The 26,559-nt window shown below is 41.9% G+C and overlaps 2 protein-coding genes across 4 annotated transcripts in view; both read left to right on the top strand.

The window, feature by feature from the left end:
* Positions 1–197: 197 nt before the first annotated feature.
* On the top strand, positions 198–10,750 carry LOC121877352 (oplophorus-luciferin 2-monooxygenase non-catalytic subunit-like). 3 transcript variants are annotated; one of them, XM_042383072.1, is made up of 9 exons: positions 198–303; positions 707–796; positions 1,031–1,259; positions 6,091–6,268; positions 6,583–6,749; positions 7,379–7,524; positions 7,628–7,795; positions 10,199–10,383; positions 10,512–10,750. In XM_042383072.1, the coding sequence occupies exons 1-8, from the start codon at positions 285–287 to the stop codon at positions 10,345–10,347; spliced, it is 1,146 nt and encodes a 381-aa protein (XP_042239006.1). In that variant the 5' UTR covers positions 198–284; the 3' UTR covers positions 10,348–10,383; positions 10,512–10,750. The 3 variants fall into 3 exon arrangements, 2 of the variants coding, with proteins under 2 accessions (XP_042239006.1, XP_042239005.1); XR_006090967.1 differs by having other exon boundaries at positions 200–303; positions 10,199–10,415; positions 10,448–10,750; XM_042383071.1 differs by having other exon boundaries at positions 200–303; positions 10,199–10,750.
* Positions 10,751–14,302: 3,552 nt separating this feature from the next.
* The window catches only part of LOC121877230 (leucine-rich repeat-containing G-protein coupled receptor 4-like), a 22,039-nt gene continuing 9,782 nt past the window's right edge, over positions 14,303–26,559 (top strand). The window contains exons 1-7 of the mRNA XM_042382852.1: positions 14,303–14,476; positions 19,911–20,003; positions 20,411–20,639; positions 21,013–21,178; positions 23,568–23,740; positions 25,385–25,533; positions 25,760–25,921. Coding sequence (XP_042238786.1) covers positions 14,458–14,476; positions 19,911–20,003; positions 20,411–20,639; positions 21,013–21,178; positions 23,568–23,740; positions 25,385–25,533; positions 25,760–25,921 — 991 coding nt within the window. The 5' untranslated portion in view covers positions 14,303–14,457. The remainder of the gene's footprint in view (positions 14,477–19,910; positions 20,004–20,410; positions 20,640–21,012; positions 21,179–23,567; positions 23,741–25,384; positions 25,534–25,759; positions 25,922–26,559) is intronic.

Below are 26,559 nucleotides of genomic sequence, written 5' to 3'. Positions count from 1 at the left end.
AAGTGAGATGAACAAAGATGCAGTCTGACGCGGTGACTTTGTTAAATGTGGAAGAGAGAGGCATTTAGTCAGTGATTATGTCGGACAAAAACGGAAGTCGAGGCAGCTTAAAGAGCTGGCTATATCAGTCGAAGCCCAGAGCAGTAGTCTGTCTGAGGTAGCGGCTCCATCGGCCACGAGTTCTCTGTGGTGTTATCTCGTGAAGTGTGGCAAGTATCCCGGACTCGGATATATTAGAGGTTAGCCACCCTCCTCTTCAACACTGTCTCATCCAGCATCCCACCATGATCACTGTGTCTAAAGGTAAGTGAGTATGTCTTCTGGCAAGTCAATCAGCTTTCAGGTGAGTCAGTCTGTCTCTAGGCGAGTCTGTCCCATGTTGAGTCACTCCCAACGGTAAGTCAGTCTGTCCCCATGTGGCTAAATCTGCCGATCCCCAGGTGAGTCTAACAGTACACAAAATCAGTCACCTATATAATCCTCCCTTTTGAGGTTCTAAACATTTATTCGTTAGTGTGCAGGACCAACGAAAAGCTGAGACAAACAACTGTAGTAGATAGAAAATGATTCTATAAAATACCGGTTTTCAGCTACAATGCGTACACACCTAAGTACAGATATCAACACACAACTAGCTTGCATAGTGTACAGTATACAGTATGTAAATAATGACATACTATTAAAAAGAGGAATATGGTTGTTACAGGAGTGAGGGCGGGTGTGTTGTGTGTGGTGATGGTGACCATTGCTGCGGCCTTCCACCCACCTGCTGTACCCCCACACAGTCTTCACCACGGTAAGTCCTCCGTTATTACACCTTCGTGTACGGACAAATTTGATGGATATTGCCTGTATAAAAAAATCGATGAATTTATACAAGAGCTAACAATAAAAAAATCTATTTTCTTATGAAACAAATTTTGTTACATGCAAAAACAAACATGGATACAGTGCAATCGCACATTCTTAGCTTAAGCAAAACAAATACTCATCACCACTGGTTAATACATGACATGCTCTGCATACTCAGAGGACGGAATTGGAGACTTCCCATGCCCAGAGGACACTGAAATCGAACCCTGCACCTGCACCTTTGACGGCGTCACTTTCGACCTTACCTGTAAAAATCTGGAGAGTGAAGACGTTCTGAAACACGTATTCACAGCTCACTTTCCCTTTACGCTATTTACTTCCTTTACCCTCATAGACTCCAACATAACAACGCTCGCCCCTGATATGTTCAGCCCTATAATTTTTCAGTGAGTGCTTCACCGTTTTAACTAATTTTATAAGTATTTTCATTAAGCTGTATTAGTGTTTAAATTAAAGAAGATTAGGCTGTTTAGATTAACATTTACTTTTACATTTATCCTCTTCGCCACTGATCGGTTCGTTTGCCGCTTGGGCGATCGGTCACGTCTCTGTTACGCACTGTTGGCAAGTACCGGACATGCACCGGCTCCTGAATGTACCTGAACCTGCTCCAGTGTTGGTCAAGTCTTGTCTTGAAAGAGCTCACACTCGGTGCCGTCACAACACTTTCTGGCATATTCTTCCAAGAGTTCACAACTCTAGTTCCGAAAAAGTTACCCCTCACAGTTTTTTTTGCACCCCCCTACATCCTGTGCAAGGTGAAGCGCAGAAGCGCCTACAGCGCCCAACTGGGAAGCATGCTAAGTTCATGCTTGCTTTTATGTCTCATGAGTTAAGGGCTTAGAAGCCTGAAGGGTCATAGTTTTTTTGTCAAGGGCGTAGAAACCTGAAGAGTCATAGGTTTTTGTCATCAAGTTATTGGAAGCTCCAACAACTTGACCCTGAATACGAATTCGCAACTTTTCGATTTACAACAGGTACCTACTTTACTGCTCGGTGAACAGGGACCAAGGGAGGCTAGGAAGTGTGTCCGAACAACTTTTCACCGGCCCGGGAATCGAACCCGTGACATCTCGCTTGCGAGGCAAGAGCGGTACCGCTCTACCACAGGCGCCCCCTCCTCATAGTTTTCTGGGCTTGCGGCTTCTTCAACCTTGACCTGTGACCCCTTGTAGGGCGAGCGTCCACCAGCTCCAGGTATGTACACTCGACTGAGTAGTGCCCTCTGAGATGTTTATACACTTCGATTAGGTCATCCCTTGCCTGTCTATATTATAAGCTAGGAAGATGCAGGCGCTCTAATCTCTCTGGGTAACTGAGGTGCCGTAGTGCAGGCACCAGTCTGGTGGCTCTCCTTTGGATCTTTTCAATCAACTGACAGTTTCTCGCATATCTCTGGGACCAGACGGGAACCCACGGGGTGACAGCACCTCATGCCTGAAGATCTTCTTATAAACATACTAGTTTAGTTGCTTGATTCACTTTCCTCTGACAATGGCCCGAGAACATCAGTTCATTGTCAACATACACACCCAGGTTCTCTTCACATTCGCTCTCTATTAATGCGGTTTCGTCGTCCCGTTGGTATGACCCAGGTCAATCATCTTACACTTCGTGACAGTGAATCTTAGCAGCCATTTCTTCGACCACTCAGAAGCTTAGTTACAGTATTACAGTATTCTATAAATAATGTCAAGAGTTTGTCCAAGACATTTTCTCGCCGTGGTAAAAGTGATTCATATTCACACAATATCAATATGGATGTATTATATCTCGTTTGTTTGTACCATCTCTATATTATTCTTTAATTTAAATCTGATTTATTTTAAAGTTATCCCACTCTCATAATCAGTGTTAATTGAGTTTGTGGATTCATCCCTTGCAGCCATCCCTAAGAACTTCCTAATGCTGTTGACGCATAATAAAGAAAAAATACGTCCTCTTCTTAAATAAGAATACGAATGTTCTGTGAAAATATCACTTTATTACCACACTTCTTTTCCTACTGTGTCCCTAATAACTTCAAGCTCCTTTGGTGGCAGAATATCTAATATTCTCCGTCTTACCTCCCGCAGGTTTCTCTTTATGCTTCTGAAATCTTTCCTGAAATACTTCACTGGTGGCCTGGCAAGGTCATCCGTGTCCTCGAGAATTTATAAGAATCTATTTAAGAGAGTATCTAAGTCACTTTCAATTTTACAGTAGCCTATTTATCCAATCAAAATTGCCAACGCGGTTTTATGCCGGGGCGCTCCTACTTAACACAATTGCTCAAGGTATTGGATATTTGAACCCATGTTCTGGAACGGGGTGGTAATATCGACAATATTTACCTAGATTTTGCCAAGGCTTTCGACAGTGTACCCCACGAAAAGCTGAAAATCAAACTGGAAGGGTACGGAATTCGGGGAAATGTCCTCGCGTGGATAGAAGACTTTTTACATGACCGCAAGCAGTGTGTGGTGATTAATGGTACGAAATCATCATCTGTACCTGTCACAAGCGGGGTACCACAGGGCAGTGTATTGGGCCCGTTGTTATTTGTTTCATAAATGACATGCCTGACGTTGTACACTCCTCCATACAAAAGTTTGCGGATGACGCCAAGTTATTTCGGGAAATTAAGAACTAAACGGATTGTGAAGAGCTGCAGAAGGACCTCTGTGGGCTCCAAGAATGGTCGAAGAAATGGCTGCTGAGATTCAATGTCATGAAGTGTGAGAGGATGCACCTGGGGCGTACCAACGGTAAGGAGGCGTATTATATGTCCCAACGGGATGAAGAAACTGCACTATTTGAGACCGAATGTGAGAAGGACCTAGGTGTGTATGTTGACAATGAGCTGAAGTTCTCGGGCCATTGCGAGAAGGTAAATTGGGCAAATAAATTATTGGGTCTTATAAGAACGTCGTTCAGATATCTAGACGGTCCGTCCCTCGTAACGATCTTCAAGAGTGAAGTGCTTCCCCATCTGGAGTACTGTCACCCCATCTGGTCCCCGAGATATGCTAGGGACTGTCAGTTGGTTGAAAATGTTCAAAGGAGGGCCACCAGACTGGTGCCTGCACTTCGGCACCTCAGCTACCCTGAGAGATTGGAGCGCCTGAACTTGCCTAGCTTATACTACAGACGGGCAAGGGGGGACCTAGTTGAGGTGTATAAGCATCTCAGGGGGCACTACTCAGTCGAGTGTCCTTATTTGGAGCTGGCGGAAACTCGCCCCACAAGGGGTACAGCTCAAGATTGAAGAAGCCGCAGGTCCAGAAAACTGTGAGGGCAAACTTTTTCGGAGTGAGAGTTTTGAACTCTTGGAACAATTTACCAGAAAGTGTTGTGACGGCACCGAGCGTGAGCTCTTTCAAGACCAGACTTGACCAACAATGGAGCAGGTTCAGGTACATTCAGGAGCCGGTGCATGCCCAGTACTTGCCAACAGTGCGTAACAGAGACGTGACCGATCGCCCAAGCGGTTAACGAACCGATTAGTGGTGAAGAGGATAAAAGTAATAGATAACTAGTCCATGCCAACAGTACCTAACAGAGACGTAACCGACCTCCCAGCAGCTAACACGCCGATCAGTGGCGAAGAGGATAAAATAAAATAAAGTATATTTAAGTAAAATAATTGCTATATCTTACAACCATAATAAAAAAGGTAAAGAAGTCGTTCCTTTTCATTTATCAAAACTAAGAAATGGACGTAAATAAACAGTTCATTAATGAGTTTAAATGTGGGACTTAAATGCGGGAATTAAATGTCCTTGAATGAGTTTTAGGTGTTCCCGTAGTATTAAAAAGAACAACCGGGGGCCTGGGGCGAAAGATAATAATAATAATAATAATAATAATAATAATAATAATAATAATAATAATAATAAATGCAAAAGAAAAGAAGAGATAAATAGTGAGATTTTTATTTTTTATTTTTATTTTATTATTTTTTTTTTTTTTGCGGACATAAGCCCACCTGGGCACATGTCATTTTTAATGACCCACGTCAAGACCTGGGGGTGGGGGCGAAAATATAATAAAATAATAATAGTAATAAAATTAATAAAAATATATAAAAATAAATAACAATTATATTAAAAAATAATAATAATAGTAAAAATTAAAATAAAATATCTAAATAATAATAATAATAATAATAATAATAATAATCATAATAATAATAATAATAATAAAGAGCCATGAATATAAACAAAATATCAAGAGTGAGAAACAATATATGTATGTTGTGTTGTCAATAGTAAGAGAAACAATTGAGACCCTGCAATTGTGTGTAAATGAGGCAGAAAGTCAGGTCATCAACCTGGGACTTGGTCACATATGGCAGCAGGGTCTACCATTAGACAACACATTATGCTCCAATATCTTCCCAGGCGGTAGTACCTCCCTGTAAGGTAGCTGCCTCCTACCTATTAAATGGATAATAATAAAAATAATAATATGGATATATATATATATATAGGCCATTTGCGAGGGTAACGTCATAGATGAAGTGTATTGATTGCAAAGATAAAATTCTCGAGATTCGGTTGATGGCAATACTCAAAGATTTATAAGAGTCTTTGGCAATACTACTACAGTACTACTTCTACGACTACTAACTATGTATAGAATAATTATCATGAACTGTACCTGGTAATTAATTCAGAACAGTTATATTAAAGAAAGTAAAAGTATTATATATAGAAATTTTAATAAAAGGTTCGCATAATGGAACTTAAGTAAGTTTTTGTTAAATTAATTTTACATTAATAATTATTAGCCAAAATTGATAATAAATGAATTTCAGGATTATTAGGAGCCCTAGTATAATGGTTTGGTTAGGTTAGGTTAGAATAGGTTAGGTTAGGTCACAATAAATCAAGTTGGATTTGGTTAGGTTAGGCTATATAAGATTTGGATAAGTTAAAATTTGGTTAGGTTGTGTTAGGTTCCACTCCTATTTCACTAGTCACGTATTTCTATTGCATTATATATCCTTTTTTAGGCAAAGAAAAAAAATATTTTATAGCTAAGAAGATACCTAATTTATGTGTGGTAGAATGTTGGCCTATTTGGTATGACTAATTTTACACATATCATGGATTAATTATTTAGTTAGCACTTTTTATGTTGTCTCTAAAGGTGTGAGAATATGTACAAAACAGTTCTGAGAGCATAAGCTTAAACTGAAGGGATTTATGACTACTCTTCCACCATTACTTCAAGGTCGGTGAGGTTTGAGAGAAATGGCCTGAAGGGAGAGCAAGTCCTCGAAGCGCTGAGCAGCTCACAAACTGCCCTGGAAAATTTTACCCTGATAGAGGAGGTGGACAGTGAAGAAGAAAACTCGCCGTGGCCTCTAGACGGCATTGATAAATTCACAAAGTTGCAGAAATTAGAGGTTGTAAGTACCAGTAGGATTTGTGTAAGTCAAAAGTTCATCATCTAAACCAACTATGAACAGTGAATCTGATGACAAATAGGAAATGATAGAACACATCTACAACCACACTTCTTATTCTGATGATATGCAAAGTCTCACTTTTTGTTTTAACTTTACCAATTTTCAATGAATCTGTTGTGCCAGGGCGCACCAACTGTCGAAACTAAATGTACCGTAATCCACGAGTTAATTATATCTTACTAAAAACTCAAGAAGGCGAAGATGAAAATGAAAAGAAAGAAATATCGTACAAACTTTTTTTTCTCTCACAACAGATTGGCCCATACTCCGCTGGCTCCCTGTCGTCCACCCTTACATCAGTCACTCTTAATATAGAGGGATTGACTACCCTGCCCTCTGATGCCTTCACCGTTGCCACTAACCTCATCACGATCACACTACAAAACTCTTCACTGGAAAGTATCGAAGCAAACACCTTCAAGTGAGTAAGGCAACTTTGTAACAATTGTCTCGTTCTGAGTACAGTACTAAGCTCCGCCAGGACTTATCAGGGAGCAGCTGACTGGTGTGCCTCCATGTCAGCTTAAGAGGATATTGAAAATACTAGTTTACTGAATTATAAATCTGAACAGAGAGAGAGAGAGAGAAAGGTGTGATTTGCTAATTATTATAACTATAGCACTGTTGTAGCCCCACAGCCTCGTAAAACTGTCCCGTCATTCATTTATCATTTCACCACTTCTCAGCTTACTAACCATGTGGGTTACTTTGTTATGACCTTAATAGTCGAGTGTTAATTCAGGAGGAAACTAGAGTACCCGGAGAAAACTTCATATGTTTGTGAGGGTCACCCTGGGAAACATCCTTCTCAAATCTATAATGGCTCAGGGATTGAACCCAGGACACAAAGTGAAAAATACTCACGTTACCACTGTACTATTAATGCCACTTAATTAATCCTTAGCAGTAGTAGTACATATGTCGTGATAGTACTCCAGGTAGTAGTACGTAGTCATGGTAGTATCAGTATGAAGTTGTACTCGTAGTTGTAGCAGTATTAATAATAATACTGTACTGTATTAATAATCATTATTATGAGTTTTTTTGTAGGTTACTTACACATTTGGAGACAGTGGATTTATCAAATTGCAAACTGCAAAAGCTGACAACAGACTCTCTTGCCTTCGACGCCAACCTGACACTGGTAGACTTGTCCAACAACATCATTGACACTGTCGAGTCTGGAGCCATTAAAGGTAAGCCACCATTATGACACCTTTTTCGCCAGGTAATTAACATATATTTTTGTTTAATAAAAGTGTAATTATATCTTCAATTCTTTTCCCATGTTAATTCCAGGTATTCAAGGAAATACAAGTGTGAAGATTGACAATAACTTACTCGAGGAGTTACCTCAAGACCCTTTTTCCACGGTCATTACTGAACTGACTGATGAAGGACATGTTGATGTGAACAACAACCCTCTTTTGTGCGGCTGTGACCTAGCATGGATCGTTACTCTCACAGGTATTTTAATATTTTACTTGTTAATGTTGGAAGAAATATATTCACTCTCTTGTAAGAAAATTTCTTCAATTTGGATCACCTTAAAATCAGTACCCTAGCTCTAACTGCTCCAGTAAGGATATATTTCTTCTCACTCCTGCTACTCAAGGTGATTGAGAGTGAGAATACAGTACAGCATCAGGCTTCTCTCCCCAAGTCTCCTACTGTTGGCTTCTCCCCTCGTCTCGTCTGAGCAATATTTATATATTGTTCTATTCTTTTAACTTATTTGTCCACTAAAGATATTTAAATAAAAAAAGTCTTGTCATAAACAGTACATTTGATTCTTTCCTTAATTTAGATTTTTTTTTACTTCATTCAATCATACAGCGGCTGAGTGAATACACCGCTCACCCCCTGTACTAATGCTCGCTGGTTCGATCCCAGTCTACAATACTGTAAATGAGTATCTAGCTGTACACTTGATAAGGGGAGGCGGCCGAGAGCAGTGCTGGCTATGCTGCCTCCTTGTGTACTGAAAGTTTAATATAATATACAATGCGCTGTGTCCAAGGCTTCTCACGAGCCTTCATGCCTATGGGACCCACATTCATTTATTATACTGTATCATTCAAGCCTTGACACTTCCAGTTTTTCACAGTGAAATAAAGACGCAAATATTGGCAATTTATGTCCTTTTATATCATCATTATATCTAAAGATCTATTCCTCTATAATAGTGTGTGTGTGTGTGTGTGTGTGTGTGTGTGTGTGTGTGTGTGTGTGTGTGTGTGTGTGTGTGTGTGTGTGTGTGTGTGTGGACAAAAATGTTACCAAGCGTAAAGTTTCCTGGGGAAGAACAACACTCTAAACACAAGACTTCAGTACACTAGAACTAAGTGGCCTTCAGTGATGACACGGACAGTAATATATATCATTTATCATTTCCATTACTATTCCTTGTTACGATCTTCATTGTCCAGTGCTCGTAAAAGAGGAAACCAGAGTACCCGAAGAAAACCTTTGACCTCAAGTAAGGGTGTAGGAGGGTTGCACGAGATAATGCCCTTCCCATACCCGCCCAGGTCACAGTAGTTAAGAGGCAATTGCTATTCCTCTGTACCACCAACAGGTATAGTGCCTAGTCAGTAACACTGTTTTTTTTTTTTTTATCCTCTTCGCCACTGATCGGCTTGTTAGCCGCTTGGGCGATCGGTCACGTCTCTTTTCATTTATATTCTTCACCAAAAGATCGGCTCGCTAGCCGCCCGGGCGATCGGTCACGTCTCTGTCACGCACTGTTGGCAAATACTGGGCATGCACCGGCTCCTGAATGTACCTGAACCCGCTCCAGTGTTGGTCAAGTCTTCTCTTGAAAGAGCTCACACTCGGTGCCGTCACAACACTCTCTGGTAGATTGTTCCAAGAGTTTACAACCCTCACTCCGAAAAAGTTTGCCCTCACGGTTTTCTGGACTTGCGGCTTCTTCAATCTTGAGCTATGACCCCTTGTGGGGCGAGCGTCCGCCAGCTCCAAGTAAGGACACTCAACTGAGTAGTGCCCCCTGAGATGCTTATACACCTCAACTAGGTCCCCCCTTGCCCGTCTGTAGTATAAGCTAGGCAAGTTCAGGCGCTCCAATCTCTCAGGGTAGCTGAGGTGCCGAAGTGCAGGCACCAGTCTGGTGGCCCTCCTTTGAACATTTTCAACCAACTGACAGTCCCTAGCATATCTCGGGGACCAGATGGGGTGACAGTACTCCAGATGGGGAAGCACTTCACTCCTGAAGATCGACCTTCTTATAAGACCCAATAATTTATTTGCCTGATTTACCTTCTTCTCACAATGACCCGAGAACTTCAGCTCATTGTCAACATACACACCTAGGTCCTTCTCACACACAGTCTCAACTAGTGCAGTTTCTTCATCCCGTTGGGACATATGATACGCCTCCTTACCGTTGGTACGCCCCAGGTGCATCCTCTTACATTTCGTGACATTGAATCTCAGCAGCCATTTCTTCGACCATTCCTGGAGCCCACAGAGGTCCTTCTGCAGCTCTTCACAGTCCGCTTGGTTCTTAATTTCCCGAAATAACTTGGCGTCATCGGCAAACATTTGTATGGAGGAGTGTACAACGTCAGGCATGTCATTTATGAAACAAACAAACAACTCCTTATAACTGTTTTCACACTGTTCATTTATTTTTCCAGCTAATAAACTTACAGCACAGATAAGAATTTAATGGACCTCGTTCAATGTTCCATTAAGTGCACCAAATGTATTACCTATAAAATGTTTTACCAATCAAGTGCACTGTGTCACCTAATAAGTGTCTTGCCTATTAAGTGCACCAACTATGTTACCCATTAAGTGCAGACTCAGTTATACTAAGATAAAAATGTTCCCCCTTTCTATTTACAGATGAGCAACGGACACGTCTCGAGGGACTAAATACGTCTTGTGATATCCCAGACGATATCGAATTTCAGAAACTGTTGGACTTCCTCAAATACCAGTGTGGCATTACGGACCCTCCCCCACCCCCATCCTTCTGGTCCATGTTCTTTTAATCCAAGTGACATGCAAGCTCCCAGAGAAGACGTGTGGTGCCTGTGAGACATGATGTAGAAGACGTGTGGTGCCTGTGAGACATGGTGTAGTAGACGTGTGGTGCCTGTGAGACATGGTGTAGTAGACGTGTGGTGCCTGTGAGACATGATGTAGAAGACGTGTGGTGCCTGTGAGACATGATGTAGAAGACGTGTGGTGCCTGTGAGACATGGTGTAGTAGACGTGTGGTGCCTGTGAGACATGATGTAGTAGACGTGTGGTGCCTGTATACTTATGTTTACTTCTACATAAATTCCCAAAGTCAAACTCTTATGTATTGAGCTAAATAAATGTATTTACCTTGACTCTTGATTGAATTTATGAAACACAATACATTAATAAAAACCACAGCTAAACCAGGTACATCATATATTTTTATCCTTTTGTTTATTTGATATTTATGCCAACGATAGCATGTGGAAATCCAGCGGGTGGAGAAGCACTAGGAGGGTGTGTCTGGATGACGATGTGTGAACTACCGTAATATTAATAGTACAGTATAGTATAAAATATTATCCTTATAAGCCTAATTATTTCATAACAATATTCAGACAATACAGGGGAAATGAAGACCTAGATTCAAAGGCCTGGAACACCTCAGTCATGCTCATAAGAGTAGGCTACTGTACGGCCTTACACCATAGTGACAAAAAATACTCGCCATAAGAAAATCACTCATTATCGCTTCTAAACTCAAAGTAAAATCTCAGTTGATAAGTGAATCGGTCTCCTCTCACGTGACAGAGACCTTTTCTACCATGCTATATACTGTTTTTCTACCATGCTATATACTGTTTTTCTACCATGCTATATACTGTTTTTCTACCGTGCTATATACTGTTTTTCTACCATGCTATATACTGTTTTTCTACCATGCTATATACTGTTTTTCTACCATGCTATATACTGTATTTGTTTAGGCTGCACTGTTTACAACATAAACGTAAGGCTGGTGTCTACAATGTAAACACCAGCCCTACCCTCTAATGTTATGATACTTGACAATGGTGTATCGTTGACTGCACTAGTATGTGGTATTACAAACTCACTCTGAATGACAAATCACAAACTTGTTTTAATCATATCGATGACCCCTATTTATTATCTCTCAATACAGTAAGTCCGCGCTTAACGTCGTCCCACTTAGCGTTGTTTCGGTACTATGTCGCTAAGCTTTAGAGACCAAAAATTCGTTTAACGTCCCGGTGATCCGATACTGCGTCGTTTTGCTTCGTCACAGACTACATTTTACGGTGCACCTCCCTCTCTCGTCTGGCTGCACTATGCTCTCTTTGCTTGGTGCAGATTCTCAGTGACTCATCGCCCTCCTCCTCTCCTGCCCTCCTCCCTTCCCTCCATACTCCTCCCCTCCCACCAACCGCCTCCTCCACTTCACTACCCACCACACACTTGCTCTACCACCTCCGCCCATCAGTGAGTACCCAGATACAAACTTAGAACAGTAGTTGTATATGTATGCATTATTTTCTATAGAAATGGCAATGATCTTCTGTATATGTAATGTATTTCATGGGGCAAAGGGAGGCTCAGGAAAATTGATCCGCTTAACGTTGTTTCGTATAACGTCGCGTGTTTAGGAACGTAACCCCGACGTCAAGCAAGGGCTTACTGTAATGATATTTCAGATCTTTCAAAATTTTATGTACTGGGACTTTTAGTCTTTTGTTTTTAGTGATTGTCCGACCACTAGAGTGACGGCAGTTTTTTGAAAGGAGTCAAGTGGAAGAAAAAGACTCAACGGAGAGACACGGAAGGTGGGGATGGGAGTTAGGCGACAACGTAAAACCAAGACAAGAAAATAATTGATTCTGTGGAGTGGATATTGAAAATAATCTTCTAGATGACTCGCTTGAATAAATCCCCCTAATCTGTGTTGTGTGCACCTGTACATGAGAGTTCGATGTGCTTATCTGGGCATTATCAATGCAGGTGAGGTTCCTCCCACACTGTAGCCCCCAAAGTGAGTGGTGGTGACATGGCGTGGGAATATTGTAACACCATTGTTATTTCCTTCAGGTGTTCTGCCCTTGTGTCGACCTTCCCCACCTACTGATATTGGAGAATTTTTTTCTAATTCGTGGAAGAACGTTCATGATGGCTGCGCATATCAGACAGACGTGTAAACCGTTTACATTAATAATCATTTTTGGGCAATAGAACCATTGTATTTAATAATCTATGTGGTGAGTGACCTTATAGCCATCCTCCTTGGCCTCAAAGACTGGTGTTCCCACACCATAACCCCAGAGCCAGGATTCCCAAAATTGCTCGAGTAAAAATTCTACATAACTAGAGATAAGAGATAGCACCTAGTTAACTCACGCTATGGTAGGCAGCCAATACATTAAAAGTTGCCCTGACATTCAAACTTATCTGGAGGAGTTTTCTTAAGGCCATATTAGGGAAAACTTAATGTGAGGATTCTTTGGTGTGGCAGAACATGTGAGCGTTGCTGATGTCGCCTTAATTAGCCAACTCTTATGCACTCTGATAGTTCACAAACATTACACTTACCCTCGTACATAACAAGGTGCGTTCTCCGCGTTCCTGTCAGAGCAGATAAAACAACCTATGAGCCTTTGAGTGTCTATAGAAGATAGACCTTGACCCTCCCCACGTAGGAGGATAATAATGTGCTGGGTGGGCTGGAAACACCCAGGTGGTCTGTGCATTGTCTGAGGAGATGAGCCGTGTTTTTTGGCAGTTAAGTAGCCTGCTCACCGACTGTTTCATGCTGGTCACCACCTCTTTGATGTTGTTTTGTGATGGTATTTGAGAAACACTCCTCACCACTCCCATCACCCATTCACTGACCCAATGACAAACAACATGTACCTGCCACCTTAAAAAGATATGTACCATGTGTAATTCATTACAAACTTCTAAACCAAATGTAAATACAGTATCTTGAGTCAGCAGATGATCCACACTAGCAAACAAGTTACAAACGTTCTCAGTTAAAAAAACTGTCAGGGCAAACTACTTTGAAGTAAGAGTTATGAATTCTTGTAATAACCTGCCAGAGACTGTTGTGACAGCACTAAGTGTGAGCTAAACTCAACTTTATCGTCTTCGCCACTGATTGTCCTGTTAACCGCTTGAGCGGTTGGTCACATCTCTGTTATGCGCTATTGGCAAGTGCTGGGTATGCAATGGTTCCAGAATGTGTCTGAATTTGTGGCAGTGTTGGTCAAATCTGGTCTTGTTCCAAGAGTTCACAATTCACAGGCATTGAGGCACAATAACCTCCCATTACAGATGACCCAAAACCATTCTATTGAGCCTCTTATATCTAACAAGATGAAATATAATCACACGAATGGACGCAGTTGACGGCACAAGACCTGTCATCACACGCTGTATACTAAAAGGGATGATCCTTTTCACAGCAGCAGCATCAGCAGCTAGATCGTAGTAGGTTACATCACTTCTCGCTGAAGTAACACAAAAAGCAACAGACTAACCAGGTCTCTCCCAAACTGCTCACAACCTATCACTATTATTTTTTCCATAAGTCATTAGATAAATATATATAATGATTCGGTAAAATTGTCATTCACGTTTGCAATTGGTTCAGCATGTATATAAACAACGCAGGTATACAGTGTTCAAACACCATGCAGGAATACACTTTCCCATGTAGAGTATACCAAAATGGTGCGGGTATACCAAAGAAATCCAAGGAATGAGAGCCAATAAGTTACCATATGCTTAGTTCTAGCACAGTACGGCCCTTTCTTTAGGCTTGGTTTGAAATAGGTAATAGTAAATCTACAGAAATAAAGGTGATAATGAGAATCTAGGACACGAGTGTATTATGGTGTATGACAGGTCTCTTATATCACAAATTATTTCTCCAGTAGGCATCACCTACACTTTATCACATGTCAGCAGGTGAGCGTCAGCCAGAGAACTAATGAGTGAGTCACAGCAGCAACAGGGAAGTGTCAGCCGTGTTTATCTAGTGAAGTGTGGCAAGTGTCCTCACCGAGGCTATATCACACCCCAGCCATCCTCCTCCTACAACAGTGTCTCACAGTCAACCAGCCATGACCAGTCTGTGTACAGGTGAGTCAGTTTATCTCTCCCCAGTGTGTCAGTCTATCTCTCCCCAGTGTGAATCAGTCTATTTCTCCCCAGTGAGAATCAGTTTATCTCTCCCCAGTGTGAATCAGTCTATCTCCCCAGTAAGTCAGTCTATCTCTCCCCAGTGTGTCAGTCTATCTCCAGTGTGAATCAGTCTATCTCTCCCCAGTGAGTCAGTCTATCTCTCCCCAGTGTGTCAGTCTATCTCACCCCAGTGTGAATCAGTCTATTCTCCCCAATGTGAATCAATCTATCTCTCCCCAGTGTGTCAGTCTATCTCTCCCCGTGTGTGAATCAGTCTATCTCTCCCCAGTGTGAATCAGTCTATCTCCCCAGTGTGTCAGTCTATCTCTCCCCAGTGTGAATCATCTTCTCTCCCAGTGTGTCAGTCTATCTCCCCAGTGTGAATCAGCTCTATCTCTCCCCAGTGTGAATCAGTCTATCTCCCCAGTGTGTCAGTCTATCTCTCCCCAGTGTGAATCAGTCTATCTCTCCCCAGTGTGAACAATCTATCTCCCAGTGTGAATCAGTCTATCTCTCCCAGTGTGTCAGTCTATCTCTCCCCAGTGTGAATCAATCTATCTCTCCCGTGTGAATCAGTCTATCTCTCCCGTGTGAATCAGTCTATCTCTCCCCAGTGTGTCAGTCTATCTCTCCCCAGTATCAGTCTATCTCTCCCCAGTGTGTCAGTCTATCTCTCCCCAGTGTGAATCAATCTATCTCTCCCGTGTGAATCAGTCTATCTCTCCCCAGTGTGTCAGTCTATCTCTCCCCAGTGTGAACAGTCTATCTCTCCTGTGTGAATCAGTCTATCTCTCCCCAGTGTCAGCTCATCTCTCCCCAGTGTGAATCAGTCTATCTCTCCCAGTGTGTCAGTCTATCTCTCCCCAGTGTGTCAGTCTATCTCTCCCCAGTGTGTCAGTCTATCTCTCCCCAGTGTGTCAGTCTATCTCTCCCCAGTGTGTCAGTCTATCTCTTCCCAGTGTGTCAGTCTATCTCTCCCAGTGTGTCAGTCTATCTCTCCCCAGTGTGTCAGGCTCCATCCCTCCCCAGTGTGTCAGTCTATCTCTCCCAGTGTGTCAGCTCATCTCTCCCCAGTGTGTCAGTCTATCTCCCCAGTGTGTCAGTCTATCTATCCCCAGTGTGTCAGTCTATCTCCCCAGTGTGTCAGTCTATCTCCCCAGTGTGTCAGTCTATCTCTCCCCAGTGTGTCAGTCTATCTCCCCAGTGTGTCAGTCTATCTCTCCCCAGTGTGTCAGCTCATCTCTCCCCAGTGTGTCAGTCTACCCCCAGTGTGTCAGCTCATATCTCCCCAGTGTGTCAGTCTATCTCCCCAGTGTGTCAGTCTATCTCTCCCCAGTGTGTCAGTCTATCTCTCCCCAGTGTGTCAGTCTATCTCTCCCAGTGTGTCAGTCTATCTCTCCCCAGTGTGTCAGTCTATCTCCCCAGTGTGTCAGTCTATCTCTCCCCAGTGTCGCCCATTCTCCCCAGTGTGTCAGTCTATCTCCCCAGTGTGAATCAGTCTATCTCTCCCCAGTGTGTCAGTCATCTCTCCCCAGTGTGTCAGTCTATCTCTCCCCAGTGTGCTGCCCATTCCTCCCCCAGTGTGTCAGTCTATCTCCCCAGTGTGTCAGTCTATCTCTCCCCAGTGTGTCAGTCTATTCTCCCCAGTGTTGAATGAGTCTATCTCCCCAGTGTGTCAGTCTATCTCTTCCCAGTGTGTCAGTCTATTCCCCAGTGTGTCAGTCTATCTATCCCCAGTGTGTCAGTCTATCTCTCCCCAGTGTGTCAGTCTATCTCCCCAGTGTGTCAGTCTATCTCTCCCCAGTGTGTCAGTCATTCTCCCCAGTGTGTCAGTCTATCTCCAGTGTGTCAGTCTATCTATCCCCAGTGTGTCAGTCTATCTATCCCCAGTGTGTCAGTCTATCTCTTCCCAGTGTGTCAGTCTATCTCTTCCCAGTGTGTCAGTCTATCTCCCCCAGTGTGTCAGTCTATCTCTCCCAGTGTGTCAGTCTATCTCTCCCCAGTGTGTCAGCTCCTTTCTCTCCCCAGTGTGTCAGTCTATCTATCCCCAGTGTGTCAGTCTATCTCCCAGTGTGTCAGCTCATCTCTCTTCCCAGTGTGTCAGTCTATCTCTTCCCAGTGTGTCAGTCTATCTCCCCAGTGTGTCAGCCCATCTGTCCCCAGTGTGTCAGTCCATTCCCCAGTGTGTCACAGTCTATCTCTCCCCAGTGTGTCAGTCTATCTCTCCCCAGTGTGTCAGTCTCCATTCTCCCCAGTGTCAGTCTATCTATCCCCAGTGTGTCAGTCCATCTATCCCCAGTGTGTCAGTCTATCTCTCCCCAGTGTGTCAGTCATCTCTCCCCAGGTGTCAGTCTATCTCCCAGTGTGTCAGCCTATCTCTCCCCAGTGTGTCAGTCTATCTCTTCCCCAGTGTGTCAGTCTATCTCCCCAGTGTGTCAGCTCTCCATTCTCCCAGTGTGTCAGTCTATCTCCCCAGTGTGTCAGTCTATCTCTCCCCAGTGTGGTCAGTCTATCTCTCCCAGTGTGTCAGTCTATCTCTCCCCAGTGTGTGTCAGTCTATCTCTCCCCAGTGTGTCAGTCTATCTCCCCAGTGTGTCAGTCTATCTCTCCCCAGTGTGTCAGTCTATCTCTCCCCAGTGTGTCAGTCTATCTCTCCCCAGTGTGTCTATCTCTCCCCAGTGTGTCGCTGCCATCTCCCCAGTGTGTCAGCCCATCTCCCAGTGTGTCAGTCTATCTCTCTCCCCAGTGTGTCAGCTCTATCTCTCCCAGTGTCAGTCCATCTCCCCAGTGTGTCAGTCTATCTCTCCCAGTGTGTCAGTCTATCTCTCCCCAGTGTGTCAGTCTATCTCTCCCAGTGTGTCCAGTCTATCTCTCCCAGTGTGCTGTCTATCTCTCCCCAGTGTGTCAGTCTATCTCTCCCCAGTGTGTCAGTCCATCTCTTCCCAGTGTGTCAGTCTATCTCCCCAGTGTGTCAGTCTATCTCTCCCAGTGTGTCAGCCTATCTCTCCCCAGTGTGTCAGTCTATCTCTCCCAGTGTGTCAGTCTATCTCTCCCCAGTGTGTCAGTCTATCTCTCCCAGTGTGTCAGTCTATCTCTCCCCAGTGTGTCAGTCTATCTCTTCCCAGTGTGTCAGTCTATCTCCCCAGTGTGTCAGTCTATCTCTCCCCAGTGTGTCAGTCTATCTTCTCCCAGTGTGTCAGTCTATCTCTCCCCAGTGTGTCAGTCTATCTCTTCCCAGTGTGTCAGTCTATCTCCCCAGTGTGTCAGTCTATCTCTCCCCAGTGTGTCAGCTATCTCTCCCCAGTGTGTCAGTCTATCTCTCCCCAGTGTGTCAGCTCCATTCTCTCCCCAGTGTCAGTCCATCTCTCCCAGTGTGTCAGCCATTTCTCCCCAGTGTGTCAGGCTATTCTTCCCAGTGTGTCAGTCCATCTCCCCAGTGTGTCAGTCTATCTCCCCAGTGTGTCAGTCTATCTCTCCCAGTGTGTCAGTCCATCTCTCCCCAGTGTGTCAGTCTATTCTCCCCAGTGTCAGTCTATCTCTCCCCAGTGTGTCAGTCTATCTCTCCCCAGTGTGTCAGTCTATCTCTCCCGAGTGTGTGTCAGCCCATCTCCCCAGTGTGTCAGTCTATCTCTCCCCAGTGTGTCAGTCTATCTCTCCCCAGTGTGTCAGTCTATCTCTCCCCAGTGTGTCAGTCTATCTCTCCCCAATGTGTCAGTCTATCTCCTCAGTAAGGTCCTTTGCTGAGGGTGGGAGATAATTTTATTTTATTTTATTATTTTTATTTATTTATTTTTTTTAATGGGGAATAGCCCACCCGGGCACAGGTCATAGACCCACAACAGGACCTAGGGGGCGAATAAATAAAAGGAAAAGGGAAATTAAAAATAGAAAAGAAAAAGATTACAGTATACTGTATTAATCTACACCACAAAAATGCCAGAAAAACAACTTTTTTAAGCAAGACAGATTATATGAGTATGGAAACACAGCAGAAGGCAGAGCATTCCACAGTTTAGCTGCATGAGGAAAGAAGGATGTACTATAACGGGTTATTCTAGTGTGACCAACATCCACAGAGAAACGGTGGGCACCGCGGGCAAGATGAGTGTTACGAGCCCACGGCCTTGCCAGTGGTACACAGGATGCCAAATCCATCGAAAATTGCCCGTTAAAGTACCTGTAAAGGAGAGAGTGAAGCAACACTGTTAATAAGACGAAATGCCTTTGATTCTACCCTTTCTAACAGTTGGACAGAAGAAGAGCCACCCCAGATATGAGAGCAGTACTCCAAGTTAGGACGAATGAATCCCTTATATACTTGAATCAACTGCTCAGGAGTGAAGTAGCTACGGCATCTGTACAGCATTCCCAACTTTCGGGAGGCAGCTTTAGCAATGTTGTGGATGTGTGACAATAAATCTACAAATACTGTAAAGTGTGTAACGATTTGCTTGGGAGTGTTTTGTGGGACTAGTGAACAGGATGAAAACCGTGAGGGCAAACTTTTTCGGAATGAGGGTTGTAAACTCTTGGAACAATCTACCAGAGAGTGTTGTGACGGCACCGAGTGTTCGCTCTTTCAAGACAAGACTTGACCAACACTGGAGAGGGTTCAGGTACATTCAGGAGCCGGTGCATGCCCAGTATTTGCCAACAGTGCGTGACAGAGACGTGACCGATCGCCCGAGCGGCTAGCGAGCCGATCAGTGGCGAAGAGGATAAAAGTAAAAAAAAAGTAATATTATGTGGTACAGTATATTGTCTTTTATATTACTTGTTATTATGTGCCAGTAACAGAGTAAAGATGATTAAGTTAAAGGAAGACCTTTGGAGTAATAATAATGTGTGTGTGTGAAGACCTGTGGTGTAATGGTCAGCATGCTCGCCTCGCAAGCAAGCGGACCCAGGTTCAATCCCTGAGCAGAGTGAAACTATGGGCAAGTTTCTTTACGCCATTTGCCTCTGTCTACCCAGCAGTAAATGGGAACCTGGATGTTAATTGATTTGCAGAACTTCTTCCTTGGTAATGGTTAGCCAGTGCAGTTGGCGAGTTGTCCGGTCTTCTCAGACTATTCCTTGACACTGGGTCATGCAGCTCATTAACTTAGGGTGTGGTTATCGTGTTGGCAACAGCGTCTACACCTTAAACAAATTCATTTCTAGGTGGCCCTTGGGCTGGCCATCCTCGTTACACGAAGGGCAACCATTATTAAATTATATTGATAATGTAAGTTCTTCATCAAAATAGACCAAAGGAATTCACATTACACAAAGAAACTTCGCTGAACTGAATGTAACTTTAATTAGGTTAAGAAATAGATCCAAAATTCCTAAAAAATGATAAAGGCAAAATTAAGAAATAAGCTCTGGTATGATAATGTTGTTGTTACAGGAGTGAGGGCGGGTGTGTTGTGTGTGGTGATGATGGTGACCACCGCTGCAGCTTTCCACCCACCTGCTAGACTCCCACACGACCTTCATCATGGTGAGTACCACTGAGGCGCTTGATAATGAATGGTATGGTGTCCTTGTGTCCGACTGTCACACAGTGGTCCCTAACCCTTTGTAGGCTCTGGGACCCATTTGTTATTGTAAATATAGTTGAGGGCACTAAAACTTTGGGCCTACATTCAAGAAAAAATTCTCATCTACATGTGTACTGTTATTTGAAGTTTTACACAAGTCGAACTGTTACCAGTTACATACTTTGACATTAACTCTTGGATCAGGAAGACATTTGTTTTCTCATGGGGAGAGAGTAGGAATGTTCAATGGTGACTCTAGAAGCTTTAATCTCTTCTGGGTAATACAGTATTTTATACATAAATCTACAGCACATACAAGCAAAACATCTATAATTAGTTTGCTGTATAAGAGACTTTGTTTTTACAGGGAACACCAGAAGTGAATTTCCATGCCCAGAAATTGAAGACATAAAGCCGTGTAAATGTAACTACACTGGACAAAATATGACACTCTCTTGTATTGCCCTGAGTGATGCTGCCCAGCTGGACCAGGTGTTCTCTGCCACCTTCCCCATACCCTTATTCAGCAAATTTACTCTTATGGCTTCCAACATACCTATTCTCAAGAAGGACACATTTAAGAAAGTATCTTTCAGGTATGTACAGGTACTAATAGACAGTTTATTATATTTTGAGTAAAACTAAGGTCACAAACACATCTCATTAATTTATTGCTTCTTGTGTATATGTGTAAAGACAAATATATTGCCATGTGTGTGGGTAGTAATATACTAATATATTTCTCTCTTACATCAAGAATTAATCCATTCTACCTTATGAATTGCAATCAACTCATTCCTGCCACTAAGCATTCATTTATAGCAGTTAGAGTGCAAAATGATCCCATTTCACGAATAAAATGTTTTGTCCATTTGTACCTTCAGTAATAATTAAAACCATAGCATAATATATTATTAATTACGAAAATATGTCCGGGAAAAATATGTAAATAGCTACTTTATCCTCCAGGGAGGTACAAATGTTCTCTAACAAGATGAAGACGGTAGAGGCCGAGGCATTTGCTGCCTCCTACAGCACCTTAAAGAAGTTTATGTTCAATGAGGATGGCTTAGTCAACCAGTCATGGCCGCTACCTGACCTCAAAAATTTCAGTGAAATAACTGATATTTATGTTGTAAGTGTTTTTTCTTTTACCTTTCAGTTTACAGTACATAAATATATTAACTGCATATTCAAGTAGGGTGTAGTGAATAACGATAAATATACTGTACAGGTCCCCCCAAAAAAGTATTGTTAGCCTTAGGGTCAATGTGATTCAAGGCTTTCTGATCAATGTTACTCGACCTTTTTCTGAATGGTTGGTAGTTGTACATCTGCCACCTTTGAATATGAATGAGCATAAACGTCTTTGAACGATATATTCATTAAGAAAGCTTAATTGATTTCTTGTTATATTGAAGTATTTAGTATGCCATACAAGAACCACTCATTTCCCTAATCCTTCACCCATTTCTACTTTTACTTTTATCATCTTCACCACTGATCAGCTCGTTAGCTACTTGGGCGGTTGGTTACATCTCTGTTATACATTGTTGGCAAATATTGAGCATGTACTGGCTCCTGGATGTATCTGTACCCACACCAGTGTTGGTCAAGTCTGGTTTTGAAGGAGCTTTCACTCTGTGCCGCCACAACACTCTCTGCCAGATAGTTTCAAGAGTTTACAATTCTTACTCCAAAAAAGTTTGTCCTCACACTTATCTGGACTTCTGGTTTCTTCAACCTTGAGCTGTAACTTCTAGTGGGGCAGGCATCCACCAGCTCCAGGTGCCCTCTGAGAGGTTTATAAACTTCAGTTAAGTCACCCCTTGCCCGCCTATAGTGTAAGCTAATATCTCTGGGTAACTGAGGTGCCGTAGTGTAGGCACTATTCTGGTGGCCCTCCTTTAGACATTTTCAATAAACTGACATCTCTAGCATATCTCAAGGACCAGATGGGGTGACAGTACTCCAGATAGGTTAGCACCTCATCCTTGAAGCGTGTTATGATGGACAGACCAACTAGATATCTGAATGACCTTCTTATAAGACCTGCTAGCTTAGTTGCTTGATTTACCTTCTTCTCACAATGGTCCAAGAACCAAGAACCTCATTTCATTGCCAACATACACACCCAAGTCCTTTTCACATTCAGTCTCTGTTAATGCTGTTTCTTCATCCCATTGGGACATGTGGAAAGCCTCCTTACTGTTTGTATGACGAAGGTGCATCCTCTTACACTTCGTGACAATGACTCTTAAGGCTGTTGCTGATATGGTGAGCAGGCACACCAACTTATGATGATGCACTGGGGATCATATCAAAACCTTTCTTCTACCATTTTAAATTGTTGAGACGAAAAATCTACAATACAATTTATGGTGAAGTAAAAAATATAGGTTCCAAAATATTATGAATAGTAAGACACAAAATAATAAGAGAAGTTACCCGACTGTGAAAATGTAAACAACACTTTTTTTAATGAAAAAAAATCATTAAACATGTCGTTGTGTGTGACAAGAGTGAGACCATTATGACACAAGACAAGGAACACTGGTACAGTATACAAGAGTTTAACAGTGATCAGTTTAATACTGTACCTGTAGCTATAATATATTGTTTGCTGACTCAATTATCATACATCTTAATCTTTCTAATACCTGTACTATAATGATTCATTCATCCTTTGGGGTTTTTAGAGTAAAATATTCTAGAAGGGTGATGTGTGTGTGTGTGTGTGTGTGTGTGTGTGTGTGTGTGTGTGTGTGTGTGTGTGTGTGTGTGTGTGTGTGTGTGTGTGTGTGTGTGTGTGTGTGTGTGTGTGTGTGTGTGTGTGTGTGTGTGTGTGTGTGTGTGTGTGTGTGTGTGTGTGTGTGTGTGTGTGTGTGTGTGTTGGCAACATTTAACTTGATAACATGTAAATACAATAATTAAAAGAGACATAGTGCTAAGTTCGGCATCTTAGGTGTAGATTAATATAACCTTTTTCTTTTCAGTTTTTAATTTCTTTCTACTCTTGTCCCCCCATCGGACCCGTTGTGGGTCGATAACCTGTGCCCAGGTGGGATAATCCCCGTAAAAAAAAAGATAAAACTAAAAAATATAATAAAAAAAATCCACATTGTAAAGAACCCTTATATGGAAATAGCCATTACTAAACTTCTGTTGTTTCAGCTTCAATATTACATTAAGCCAATATTCTCTGCTCTGTTTTTTTTTAAGAAATCTGTTGACCATTTTTCATCATACCTCTTCACTATGTCCAATACGAACAGTGCCGTCTACATTCCAAACATCTGATATTACTTGAACAATAAAATTTATTCTTTTATGTTTACTGAGAATTTCTTTCATTAACAAAATTCTTACTTAATGTGATATAAAGTTAGAGATGGCGCACAGATTGTCTAACTCCCTGTACAACATGAAGCTAACTAGTGAGTTCTTTACCAAAATCTTCTTTAAATCTTTAATAAATGTAAATGGGGAAACATAACAGTAATGCACGATGTTCCCTTGATCAGGGGGGCCTGTGTAAGGAGATACCACCCTTGGAGTCTTCCAGCCTCACTTCTGCTGCTTTTTATATGGACAACTTGACTAAGCTGGCCAGCAACACCTTCGCCAAAACCCCTAATCTTGAAAATATAATCCTTCACGGGAAGGAATTAACCGACATCGAGCCAAATGCCTTCCAGTAAGTAACTTGCCTCCACTCATAAAATTATATGCTACCAAACATGGCAGGTTTTCTCTCAGTACTCCATGCTTCTCCTGTACCAACACTGGACAATGATGGGCAAACTCATCAGGAACAATGGAGGAGTAACTAGCTACCACAGTACTGTATTTTCCCAGTCAAAGTGACATATTAAAATTTATATTGTAGGCCTAAAATGGATTTTTAAATCATAACCACTTAGTAGTTCACGTTGTCCTTCATCATACAGGTAACTCGCATTTGATTTAAGTATTTTTGGAATAACCCGATTGTTCAATTAATACCAAAGGCTAATTTATGCGCACCTATTTTTTAAATAATGCGCTCAAGACAGTTTAAATTTGCCGTGTGTATTTACCCGGTCGCCTGGCAGTGGAGTCGCGTGTGATGCCTGGTGAGGTGCTTGTAAGTTATTACTATAAAGTCGCAGTCAAATTAACATCAACAATTTTAATATTACTATTAATAATAATAATTATTATAATAATGTAATAATAAAGATTATTGCTACTGTACTAATGATGAAGATAATGATGATAATGACGTATTCTGTACAACAACTGTAGAGACGTCCAGCAAGCTTCCAGTGTATCACTTTCTCAGTTCACACCAGCACTACTTTTTCTCTGTGCTCTCATTTGCATTGTGTGTTTATCACGTATCTTTTTAGTGTTAGACGCTCTTTTCCCCATTGAGCATGTCTGGAAACTTTCATCTGCCTCCTCTGGGGTGCCTAAAGCTAAAAAGGCACGAAAAACAATCGCAATGGACGTGAAATTAAATGTGATCACCCGCCTTCAGAGTTAGCCACGTGTTTGGTTTAAGTGAGAGCACTGTTCGTACCCTGTGTGGTATATGATGGTTCCCCTAACCTGTACCATTTACATGTATTCTTATGGGAAAAAGGTGTTTAATTTACACGTTTTTTAATTAAGCGGTGGTTTTGAAGAACTTAACCCCCGCATAAGACGAGAGATGGGTGTACTTGCATATACTTACACAAGCATAAACTGCACACTTAAAGATACCCATGAACTCGGTACAGATGCAACAATTCCAAAATAAAATTCAATTCTGTTATGAGAAGCAGCTGATCAACAAGGTGTCAACAAGACATGTGACACTTGGTGTATAAAGATCAGTGCATTTATGTAGTGTAGAGGCATCACTAAATTCACTAACACAATAGGCACATTCCTTCTCTCTTAATATGTATCTAGGTGGTGGTGCTGATCTTACAGCATCATGAGATATCTCTTTCTCTCTCTTCACATCTAGGATAAGATATAAATCATAAAAACATAATGTGTTGACGTCAGGGAACACTTATAACAACACTTCAAAGACCACTTATGTTTGAAGGACTCTCACAGTCATTTTTGTAAATTTTACTCAGCTATACAGTTTAGAGATTGAAATTGTATGTATAGTATCTTGGAATATTTATAATATATCAAGATGTAATTAATTAGTTAATATTAAGAATACATTATAATTAATGCAAGTTAAGGAACCAACAACATCACAACTGTATGGCCACTGTATTTAAGTTGAACAAAGAGGTTGATGGCAATATTCTTACTGACCACTTTACAATACAGTATTTTGTCTATTTTCCAGGCAACTTTCGTCACTGAAAACGTTAACGATATACGAGACAGGTGTTGATACCCTAAATAAATCTTCTATGGCCTTTAGTTCTACTGTGCTGACACTTATAGATCTTCACCACAACAAGATACAAACTATTGAGGAAGGAGCATTCCAAGGTTAGACCCAACTACTGTGGACACTACTATCTCTCTCCTTCCATGGGCAGTATACAGTATTATATTTGTAATCCTTCTAATTCCTGGCAGAAATAATTTCGTGAGCTAATTACAGTGTATTGAAACTGATGCCTTCATTTGTAAACTATTATCCCTTCAAATACAAATCAATTAGCCATTACAAACTTATGTTGCATTACTACCTACTGTACTGTACACCTTTCAGATGTATCTGGAGAAGTTAATATTACTCTCAACAACAACCAACTCCAACTGTTGAACGAAGATCCTTTCTCTGAACTATTAACCAACACAACGGGAATCATCGACGTGTCAGACAACCCTCTGGAATGTGGCTGTGACTTATACTGGACTGTCACTATTACAGGTGCCTCATTCTCTTTATTTCTATAATGCATATGGACTTTAAAGCCCTCTAGAACAAGTGTGTGTGTGTGTGTGTGTAAACCAGAGCATCTTAAGAGGCCACAATCCTGTAGCTGTGACTCATGTTTCTTTCTCTATACACATCCACTCTTAATCCTAATTTCAGAACAATATCAGAAGGCTGTGGCTGGGGGTATTATTTTGATTATAAGTTTTACTCATGCATCTCATATCTGTCTCCATTACTCTCTCTTTATCCAAGTACACACACAACACTCAGGTAACTACACACAACACCCAGGTAATTACACACAACACTCAGGTAACTACACACAACACCCAGGTAACTACACACAACACCCAGGTAACTACACACAACACCCAGGTCACTACACACAACACTCAGGTAACTACACACAACACCCAGGTAACTACACACAACACCCAGGTAACTACACACAACACCCAGGTAACTACACACAACACCCAGGTAACTACACACAACACCCAGGTAACTACACACAACACCCACTACACACAACACTCAGGTAACTACACACAACGCAGGTAACTACACACAACACTCAGGTAACTACACACAACACCCAGGTAACTACACACAACACCCAGGTAACTACA

The sequence above is a fragment of the Homarus americanus genome, unplaced genomic scaffold (genome assembly GCF_018991925.1).
Source record: "Homarus americanus isolate GMGI-L3 unplaced genomic scaffold, GMGI_Hamer_2.0 scaffold367, whole genome shotgun sequence".
NCBI lineage: Eukaryota > Metazoa > Arthropoda > Malacostraca > Decapoda > Nephropidae > Homarus > Homarus americanus.
The sequence above is the reverse complement of the archived record's forward strand: the minus strand, read 5'-3'. Positions and strand labels throughout refer to the sequence as shown.